At 39.8% G+C, this 11,612-nt stretch overlaps 1 protein-coding gene across 1 annotated transcript in view; it reads right to left on the bottom strand.

The window, feature by feature from the left end:
* LOC111862523 (proliferation-associated protein 2G4) overlaps positions 1 to 11,612 on the bottom strand; it is a 24,287-nt gene continuing 12,675 nt past the window's right edge. Inside the window, exons 6-8 of the mRNA XM_023847995.2 lie at positions 8,776 to 9,001; positions 5,282 to 5,409; positions 1 to 3,127 (exon numbers count right to left, since the gene is read on the bottom strand). Coding sequence (XP_023703763.1) covers positions 3,020 to 3,127; positions 5,282 to 5,409; positions 8,776 to 9,001 — 462 coding nt within the window. The 3' untranslated portion in view covers positions 1 to 3,019. The remainder of the gene's footprint in view (positions 3,128 to 5,281; positions 5,410 to 8,775; positions 9,002 to 11,612) is intronic.

The raw sequence follows: 11,612 nt of genomic DNA, 5'->3' as shown, positions 1-11,612 counted from the left end.
CTTGATTTAGCTAAATGGTGTATTTCAATTTGAGGGTGATACAGTGCGCCGAGGACAATACAGTTTTCACACATGCACTGTTCGATTCAGTGATAGCAGTACATCTAAACTAATAATTGTAAAAATTAAGTAAATTATGTTTTAAATGCAACATTTGGTTTCACATCCCAAGGTTATAGGAACATTCATCACATGAACCAAAGCTGCCAAAACAGGAACCGTCACTTAAAAAAAATCAAAGAATTTCTCTTCATTAGGACAACACATTTAGTGTTACAAATATTACAAGGCAGTTTATCTTTAAATTTCATTTCTACATGTAAAAAACTAAAAAAAAAATCGGTAGTAGATATCTGTGCCCCTTCTCATGAGGGTTTTGTCAACACATGTTACAGCATAATGTTTAAAATTTCTTACTTGCATACTTCCATTCTCATGACTGAGCATCATTAAGTAAAACAATTATTTATGAAATTCTCTTGAGACCTGCTCCCCTCCCTAACATCCTTTTGTTTCACACTATGCTTACCATCTCCTTCAATCTGAAAATTACATGAAAACAGTGCACCTAATCATACACAAAAACACCAGACATTTCAGTGAAGAGTATCAAACATCTTTTTCTACAGAAAATGTCATGATTTTTAATTTTGCCTCTGGCCAGACGAGAAGACAATGGGAGGACAGTCTCTGAGACACAGGATTAATAAAATCCTATTTTAGAAACAGGATATAGTAAAACTACCATCTGTGATGTCTCTGGGAACCTAGACTGAGGAAAATCTTATATGGAAGTAATCTGAGATTACTGATTTAGAATCAATTAAACTAAACATCAAATAAGGAAAAACCCTGAACCAATGAACATTCAATTTGGGTTCCACTGTACAAGATTTGTTCCTAGTAACTGTCCAAATTTCCATAATGTTGTCATTATTTATCAGTATGTATTTGCTAGAGCATCAACATCTTAGAGCTGATCACTAAGCCACTGAGGCAAAGTATCAAGACTGTCCTCCCATCTGTTTCAGCCATGAAGTTCCAACTGTTAGTGGAAAAGAAACCTGTAGCCTACACATTATAAACAAAACTTACCCAGAAATATTCAAGCCTAGTACTGATTTTATTCATGTCTCTTCAAGGAGTATTCAGCATTTCAATTTTGTAGTTTACATTCCTTATTTTGGGAAAAAAAAAATTAATAAATAAATAAAAGTAGGCTTATGAGATCACCTTGTTGTCTGGTGTCTCCCCCACCACCCAAGCTGGAATAATGGAGCCAATTTTACAGAGCAGCTTGGTGAACACATTACTGCAGCACCAAACACATGTGCAACAACGGAAGAGCTGTTGGACATAATACTTTCTTTGTGGTCTGTGTCATATCAAGTACTCAATATGTGGTGAAAGTAAAACAGGTGATCAGTTCTTCCCACAACTTCTCATTTCTCTTTTCCCAGTGATAACAAAATCTCCCGCTAATAACAACTGAAGGCATTGCTAGCAGCTTCTCTGCATTAGTAAGTTTTAACTGTAATGACTGCTGGGTGCTTGACAGGAATGTCCAGTACTACATCATCTTTCAGGAAGCTGAAACACGACTGCATTGTACTATTTTAATGCAGAAGGGATAATGTGCACTGTATTGCATGGAAGATCAGTAACTTATTTACATTCGTGCACCAAATCAACTGGGTTATAATGTGCTGTGTTCTAAACACAGAATACATTTGTTCAATACTCTATGAACCCTGTTCACTGTGCCCTGGTCACAACCGCATTTAACTCTTTCACTGCACAAATTTTCTTAGGTCAAAATGCCTTCGCTGCATAAACGCAGGAGGAGAAAAATCCTTAATTTAAATTTATTGCCTTTGCAAATTATTACATTCAACACCAGATTCATGATCGGCAAATAAAAGGTTACTTATGACTTCTCTAATCTGTTTGCATCCAAAAGAAGCTGTGTTTGTTTAAGCACCTTACCACTTGCACAACATGGTACAATGTGAATAAACAGAGCTATATTTCTACATCTCTAGGTAAAAATTAATGGTGATGACAGTTTCTACAGTCAACCGATGTCCTGCCTTTCCCAGATATAAAGCTCAGCATAAACACAAGAGAGACAGTGCCATGAAGTTTGAACTCAAAATAATAAAAGTTTTGTACTAACTGGTGTCAGTGCATGCACCTTGTATTTTTTGTAAGCTCTGCAGGAAAAGAGTTAAAAACAGCTTTGAGGTAAGTGTCTCAAATTAAAAACAGCTTTCACGTAAGTGTCTCACATTTGAAGTGTACTGTACTCATGTTAACTTAAGGTTAACCATTACAGTTTTCAAAGATATGACACCATCTTATCTGGGATACCACTGTTTCAGAGGAAGTTGCTGCCTCTATCTTCAGAGTAGAGGGGTAAAGCAAGAGAGGAGAATCCTGGTGTGACATGGAAAGGGATGATCAGATCAAGTGAACGAGCAGGAGTAACAAGAACAGTGAAAAGGACATTCCCTTACTCCTCTACCCTGAAGATGGAGTCATCAGGTTCCTCAAAAATGCTGGTAACAATCTACAGAACAAAGCCACATCTCAGATGAAGCAGTTTTCGTAGTTGTTGCACTGAGAATATGATGTACCTTAACTTACATCTTTGTTATAACAAAAATATTATCACTGCATATTCTATTCTTCCACAAACTTATGAATGAGATATATGAATTCTGGATGCCTCAATGTTCCTTGAAATTTGCTTGGATTTGTTTTGGTCTACTTGTGAAACACATCCTATTTCCCAGACATTTCAAAACTAACCATTTGAATCCCTATCAACTCCCCCTAAAAGTGAACCCCTTGACTTGAAAAGAGAATTACTCAAACAGGACAAATAAAAAAAATTATGCTGGAATTTTTGCATGTTTCTTTGCTTGTGATGGGTCAATCCTGTTTCCAGTTCACTGAGTTGTATGGGAATGAGGTTTATAGTTCAGAAAGTGACAAACTGCAATTTGCCTTGCTTCAGCTATGCCTCTCCTTCTACTTCCAATGTTGTCTCTCCCACTGTCACCTTCTCAGCCTTCTTCTTTTTCTTCTTAGCTGACTTTGGATTGGCTGATGTGTTCAGTAGTGACTGAAACACAAACACAAATTCAGTCAAGTTTCATGTGGCATGCCAAAGTACCAACATACCTAGAATTCATTACTACTACTGATATAAAAACACTGAGCTGTCCCTGTAACAAACCATGAAGGCCCAGAGAGTTGTGAGATGTCGAGGCTCCCACATTTTCTAGACAATTAACTCACAGGTGGTGGCAAGATTGTCAGCCTTATGCACTGGCCACCCTTTATCCCTCCCCCAGGAAGATTTCTCATACTCATTTCTGTTAGAGGCTGAATCGAACCCAGGGTCATAGTGCAGCTGGAAGGATTAGGTCAACTGAAAACTCCAATGACTTCATTGGGAATTCAACCCCCGACCTTCCAGCTTGTAGCACAGTCCTTTAACCAACTATGCTACTGTCTGCCCCCAGTACTGATATGTTTTATTCAAAGGTGAAGTGAATAAACATACAAATGCACGTGCACCCTCTCTAAAAACATGTTGCCAATCCTCTCACACTTGACAAGTATACAGTATGTGTTTGTCAGCTAACACAAGTATACTTGATCTCGGCACAAGATGGAAGCAAGTGGTCAGCCTGGTCACTTCACCCTGGGGAAAAGCCTGCAATACCCACTGGATACAAGGCTATGGAAAAGAGAAAAAGATCTCCCCTGCCAGAAATTGAACCCCGATTACAAGGTCATACAGCCCACATTGTTACTTCTACAAGTTATCCTACAAGTGCATATAGAAATCCCAAATTTAAGGTTATCCCTCATTTAGCACTAAATTTCAATAATTGCAAGTCAATAATTTCAGTGCTGAATTATGTCCATGATTTTCCTCAGTTTTGTATTCAGATTTGCTGCTCCCTTAAATGACGGCTTTACTGTATGTGAGAATAACTAAGAAAACATGGAAAAATGGGGGGCAAATATGTGTCACACATGAGAAACCAAGCATAAGTTAGATCTAGAAGTTTGTGATGATGGTACATTAGTACAAATATTATGTTTCTGGATATTATCAATCATCCTGTCTTTGTCTAAAACTATCATCCTGTTTATTTTTCAAAACACGTTTCAGAGACTGGATTCTGTCTCTGTTCTCAGGTATAATCTACTCAGCTGGGCCCAATCAACAGAGCAAGTAAGTCCCTATCCAGCCTCCAAGACGTGTTTTGAAGTATAAACACACCAGTGTTTTTAGGTAAAGACATGATGATGTACAAGGGTAAGTCAATAAGTAAGTTACAAATGGATATAGAACTTAAACAAATAAGAGTACTGATTTGAAAAATGCTTTTATTTCTCAACATAATCTCCCTGTACACTGAGGCAGTTGTCACATCGTTTCACAATCCCCTGAAAACCAACAGCATAAAGTTCTTTGGGCTGCTGTCAGAACCAGGCAGTGACTTCCTTTTCTACAGCTTCATCGTTGGGAAAATGTTCAGCTGAAAGAAGATATTTAAGAGGGCCGAACAAATGGAAGTCGCTTGGAGCAAGTCAGGGCTATATGGAGGATGCTCGAGGACTTCCCACTTGAAATTTCACAGCAGCTCATTTGTCTTGTTGGCAGTATGGGGACATGCATTGTCATTCAAGAGCAACATGCCTTTGGTGAGGAGTCCTGGTCGCTTCTGTTGAATGGCCTTACGAAGTTTCCTGAGGATGTTGCAGTAGGAGTCAGCATTTACGGTTTGTCCTTGATGCTAGAATGAAGTGAGCAGTATGCCTTCGTGATCCCAGACACTGCCTGGTTCTGACGGCAGCCCAAAGAATTTTATGCTGCTGGTTTTCAGGGGATTGTGAAATGATGTGACAAGTGCCTCAATGTACAGGAAGATTATGTTGAGAAATAAAAGCATTTTTCAAATCAGTACTCTTATTTGTTTAAGTTCTATATCCATTTGTAACTTACTTATTGATTTACCTATGTATAATGTCCAAAAACATAATATTTGTACTAAGCATAAGTGACCAGAGTAGGAGCACACAGATACAATAAAAATGTACATATACAATCACTCTCCTCAACATGTTCTCACACAATGCCTATTCCTAACCTTATGAAAATTGCAACCATCACCACAGCTGAAAAATTTCATGCTTCAACAGCCATAAAATTGAAGCCTGTAAGGATGGTACACTGTTCTTACCACAACAGGTTACAAACCTTCAATTCTGGATCACTGATACTGTGCTCTGATTGGTAGAGCTCTGGCTCAAACGGAAGGCCAGTTATCTTGTGTGGACCATTCGGCATAAGTAACACTGTAAATTTGAAATGAGCCACGAATTCACCTGAAAATACAATAAATACTTTGTCACATTTATAATTTTCATTTCTTGCATCCTGTTGTGTTATTATATACAATTCTTTATTAGAGCCCGTCACAACACAGCAATACGAAGGTCAAGGCTAAAATTAGCTTAGCTACATGTTTCGGCTATTAAAGCCATCATCAGCCATCAGTAGTGTGTGTATATGGTAATCATGTGTTTGTCTGATGATAGCTTTAATAGCCGAAACATGTATCTGAGCCAATCTTGGCCTTGACCGTTGTACTGTTGTGTTGCGACAGACTCTAATAAAGAACTGTATACTGTGTCACATTTCTCAGCAGAGAACAGACATGCCAACTTGGTAACAATGACAACAGTCAATACAGGCTATCCCTGTAATAGGCTGTGGAGGCCCATAGGGTTGTGAGATACTGAGGCTCCCTCATTTTCTAGACAACCAGCTCACAGATTGGGGTAAGGTTGTCAGCCGTATGCACTGGCTGCCCTTTACCCCCCCATACACACACAGGAAAATTCTGGGCACTCATTTCTGTTAGAGGTGGAGTCAGTGCAGCTGAGAGTATTAGGTAAATTTAAAAAAATCCAATGACCTCACTGGGAATGAAATATGCAAACTTCGGGCTTGTAGCAGTACCTCATCCAACTACTTTACTGTGTGTCTCCAATACAGGCCATTAGATTTACAAAATATGATTGAGAAATAACACAAAAACACAGGACACCTAACATTCAAATTAACAGAAGACCAAGTTTTGGGCTCTTATATTAAATGATAAGGATAAAAACACCAAAGCTTCAGTGGGAAACATTGACAATTCCATCCCTCATCAATTACCATGGAAATCCTTTTGTTTAGTCACTCATACACACACTATGGTCCTTAAAAGACACTGAAATCCCTATGAACTTCAGAGGTTCTGGAAGAACAACTTTAACAGAACAAATTCATGCTAGATAAAGATAACCTTATGTGGCAAAAGCAAGGACTGCAATACTTGCTGAGGCATAAGTCGCCGCCATATACGGCTGTCATCTTTCAGTCTATTTGTAACTAATAACAATGACAGCATAGAAATTCTTAAGATATTTTACATAGGGTGATTCAAAGTCCCATGGTCAAAACATATGCAGTTGTTCAGATTATTTGCAGCAAACAATGTAGCCCTGCGACTCATAGGAGGCAAAGAAAAAGGAGGTCTCGAATCTGAGGTAGTAAAATATGGTTACAAGTCCCACAGGACTTGGACCCAAGACTGAATGTGCCGGTGAGGGCGAACAGCAATTATAAAGACAGACCAGTCCTCATCAGAGACCACCCCACATCAACAAACCCACAACTGTCTGACAGTAATAAAAATCTGGACATAAGTCCCAGATGGATGCTTTATTCCAAGATACACTGGCCAGCTGACTGTCAGTCATAACATAAGACTCAGACTCAGACACATTCCAAAGTTATTACCTCATTCATTTTGAAATTTACATTATGTCTGACACACGTCTGTGTAGTTGAAACTGATATGCAGTCCTATGTACATCTACACAAGAACTGCTCAAAATCATTTCCCCCAACCTGCATGCACAGTTCACAGCAATGTCGAATGCAATCCCTGACACACATCATTTAACTAGGTTGGGCCCCCAAGGTCTGTCATGACTATCAAGATGCAACTACACAGGTTGTCCCTATCTTACATCTCCACAGCATATGAATTCACATGAGAAGGTAGAGGCCAGATGAACAGACCTCCATGGCCAATCCACGTGTTTGGAAAATGGTTTTTTAACCAATTACACTTGTCATAAAAAGTAGGGAGAAGGGCTGTCATGAAACCATGTGACATAACGAACATTAAGGGACACATCCTCCAAAAGAAGGGAAAGTGTTCTTTCAAGAAAACCATTATAAAGGATTCCAGCAAGACGATCCACTAACCAATTTGGTATAATCAGGTAATCATATACAACTCAAGCCAAAATGCTAGTGCCAAATCATTGGTGAAGTGAACAGCACCAAGTGGCACGAGGACTCTCCAGTACCCACTGATGTTTGCTGTTTGCACCTTATGAATATAGCCCCATCAGTCCAAAATACACAACACAAAAAGCCAGGTTCATCTGTAGTTTTGTGAAGACACTGACAGAACTGGAGGCAAAGCTCAATGTTCCATTGCTGGAGCCCCTGCATATTGTCACGAATCGGGGGTTTGCATGAATTGTAAAACTGGTTTTGGATTTGATGATCGAATTTATTGGACCTATATACAACTTGTTACAACATTCCACAAATTACTATCTTCAACTGGACACTCTCGACTTCTGACCACACTACACTAATCCAATACTCTCTCTCTCTAGGCAGCCTGGGTTTCTGGTTATACAGCCTTGGGTGAGACCACAGCACAGAAAACACGTCCATTGCCCAGCAATGGACATTTTCTATTGTTGCTTTACCAAGAATCTGTCTTCATGAGAAGGTATTTGTCAAGCCGTTGCTTAGCAATGGGCATGTGTGTCACAATATATTGCACATGAGAGGGATAAATCTGTCGGGCCAAACTGCTATATAAGCCTGTTTCATATGCAACCAAACATGCACTATTCAATGGATTAGCAGGTACAGCACATAAGATAAAAGGCAAATCTGTCCCTACGCTTAACTAATTAAGCACTGCACCACAAGGAAGTATAGGGGAGTGGATATATAGTGACATATTCTTAATCTTGGCACTAGTTGGAGGTGAAAGGTCAGCTTCATGCCCTGGCTGCTTTACCCCCAGGTATGCATTGGCCAGGAAGTTGGGTGGGCACCAGAACCGGTCTGGATGTGGCCCCTACCGGGACACAAACTCTGAACTCTCGGCCTTCCAGCCCGCAGCCAGTCACTATACCTAATGCATTATCCTGGCTCCCACATATGGCATGTAACACCTTTTTACTCCTCTCAATGCACCCATCTTCCTGGGAGTTGGGTGTATCCTTGCTAACATGTCTTTTAGGTTGCCTCAGATCCGAGTGCCAATGCTGGTGCTTCCTTGACGCAACTATTGCATTTCCATCACGAAAGCTGTACACTAAATGCATATCAGCATATCCGGCATTGGTAATGCACAGCCTCTCAAGTTATCACTCTTTATCACTGCTCTGTGGCTTGAAGCCGAACAAGACAAACCTGACTGCAGTCTCTGTAATGGTACAAAAGCTCCATCATGAAATGCTGTAACTCTGAAACAGTGGCGAAACAAACAACTGTCTGTCCACATTTTCTGCTCCAAATTGTTTAAACAACCTACTTCAGTTTGGCCATAGGACTCTGAGTCATATACAAACTGCATATACGAACAGTTCCATTAAGTAACATACCAAATTTCTCATACAGTACTTGAAAGGGTTCAATCAGTTTATGGTTCACACATTCCACAACGGCCAATTTGGCCTTCTTTTCATCCTCAAAGTTCCGAAGATTGAAGGGCATGGAACCATGTTTGTGGGTTACTTCACTGTAGAACATTCGTGAAGACTTCAGTTTCAACTGGTATGTCTCATCTGTTTTCTTGTATATGGTCACCCGAGTATCTAGTTCACGACCCTGCAATGAGAATTCAGCATTATACTTCAGATGTCTGTTACGAACCAAAGAGTATATCTACAAAACTACACAGACTACAGAGTCCAGCAGTGACAACAATGGAAAGGTGCACTCCAATATGGAATATGTGTATTTCCAAAATGAGTTCTATTTTATTTTGCAAAATATGACTGCCCTGATAGACAAAATGAAACTTGAAATGGGGGGACAATAAGGGATACCACAATTCCTCTGTTTAGTGCGTGGCAGGTGCTGAATCTGCCTAAAGATGCTGCTGTAATACCATGATACGGTACAAGTGACTTCTGCTGTGTGAAAAATAAAGTTGTCCCTGTACTTAATTAATTAAGCACCAATCCATGAAGACATACTCAGAACTGGAGGTATAGCTCCACCATACTTGACCTTGGCAATGGATCGAGGCGAGCAATCGGCTTCATGCCCTGGCTGCTTTACCCTTGCGGAAAAATTATTTAGGAGACAGAGAAGAATCCAACTGTCAGAAAATGAAATTACAAAATTTCTGTGTTGCCTCCAATACCATGTAACATAATTCTACAGAAAGCTTCAATTCTTGAAGAGGAAAGCTGCTACGAGGCACATTCTGAGAAATGAAAAAACTTACTTTATTAAATGAACAAAGATTTAGTGACATTACTGATTTAACTAAGTTTAACACCTCAAGAATGGTGGAGCTATACCTCCACTTCCCCATATGTCATCAAATGGCACAGTGCTTAATTAATTAAACCACAGGGACGCTACCTTTTTTTAACAGTCACTTTAAGCTCTGCTTTCCGAACCCCATTTAAGGTACAAAAAGCTTGTCCCCACAAACCTTAAATTGGGGTTTCAGCATGCTCTAGCTATTGACAGCACTGTAAAAATATTTATTTTAAAGGCATAAAGTAATATCATATAATCTTTATATTATGTACCTGAACTAACTTAACGAACATCTTTATTGCTGTAATTCAGTAACACACATTAAGTGTATGAATGAATGTATAAGGGCTGGGCCTTCTTGGCCCTTGCACCATGACCTACAATGATCTATTGTGTATACTGATTAAACTTTTAAGGTACCTGAGTTTACTGATACCAATGCAAATGGGTTGACACTAATTAATACACAGACCAGATCACTAAGACATATATAGAGCTACAAAATTTCAGAGGTTTAAGTTATTTGACATAAAATGCACACTGGGACATTCCATGCAAAATCTCCATTAGTTGTTTTTTTGGGGGGGGTGGTACATGTACATTTAACGTTTCTGTAACTGATGTGAGAACACCTGGCATCACATGAACGTTGGCATCCTCTGTCTTCAAAACCACCAACAAAATACCTAACTTGTCATACCTAGTTTCAAACAAATAAAAATTCAGCTGCCACAGACTTCCAGCAAATTTTGCTGATTTTGTATCAAATAAAAGGTAAAGTTATCCCTGTGCTTAACTAATTAAGCACTACGCCATAAAGATGTATAGATCAACATTTTCTTGACATCGGCACCAGTTGGAGGTGAGTCGTCAGCTTCATGCCCTGGCCCCTTTACCCCTGGGAAAGAGCCCCTTGTACCCATTGTATAGGAGGTTGGGTGGACCCCCGAGCCAGTCTGGAAGATTGGAGAAGTGAAAATTGTTGACCCTACTGGGACTTGAACTCTGACCCCTCAATCATCCAGCCCGTAGCCAGTCGCTATACCAGCTCGTATTTGGCATGGAATACCTGTATTGAAGTACATACAAGCAGGGCTCCAAAAATACTACTGACTTCTACAAGTCACTCAACAACATCCAACTGACCATACATTTACACCAAAGTTACAGAGTAATCCCCACCAATCTCTATTAACTTGCCACTGGCAAGTAGGTGAGCACAATCTGGGAATCCTCAAGAATGAGCATTTGGGAAAAGGAAAGAACGTATCAACCATGAAACCACGTTAGACAAGAAACGGGGATGGGAAATGCTGCAACAGAAGCTCATGAAACCACATTAGACAAGATCCGAAGATGGGGAAATGCTGCAATAAAAGCCCATGAAACCACATTAGACAAGATCCGAGGATGGGGAAATGCTGCAATAAAAGCCCATGAAACCACATTAGACAAGATCCGAGGATGGGGAAATGCTGCAATAAAAGCCCATGAAACCACATTAGACAAGATCCGAGGATGGGGAAATGCTGCAATAGCTCATGAAACCAAGGAAATGATGGAGCAAACAGGTCACACATGTACGAGGGTAATTCCAAAAGTAAGGTCTCCTATGTTTGAAAATATAAAATAAACATTTATTTTCAATTTTGGATATATCAGTTGAATCTTGAACATGTACTCATTTCTCTACATAATCGCCATTTTGGTCGATGCATTTTTGTAGGCGCGGTGGCAGTTTTTGTATGCCCATGTCATACCAGTTCACCTCCATGCTGTTCAGGAAACTTCGAACCTCAGCTTTCACCTCATCGTCGTTGTTGAAGCGCTTTCCAGACAAATGTTCTTTCAACTTTGGAAAGAGATGGTAGTCACTGGGCGCCAAGTCCGGACTATAGGGTGGATGGGTGATGATGTTCCATCCAAACTGTTGCAGTTGAGCGAC

This window comes from Cryptotermes secundus, unplaced genomic scaffold (assembly GCF_002891405.2).
Source record: "Cryptotermes secundus unplaced genomic scaffold, Csec_1.0 scaffold1084, whole genome shotgun sequence".
Lineage (NCBI taxonomy): Eukaryota > Metazoa > Arthropoda > Insecta > Blattodea > Kalotermitidae > Cryptotermes > Cryptotermes secundus.
The sequence above is the reverse complement of the archived record's forward strand: the minus strand, read 5'-3'. Positions and strand labels throughout refer to the sequence as shown.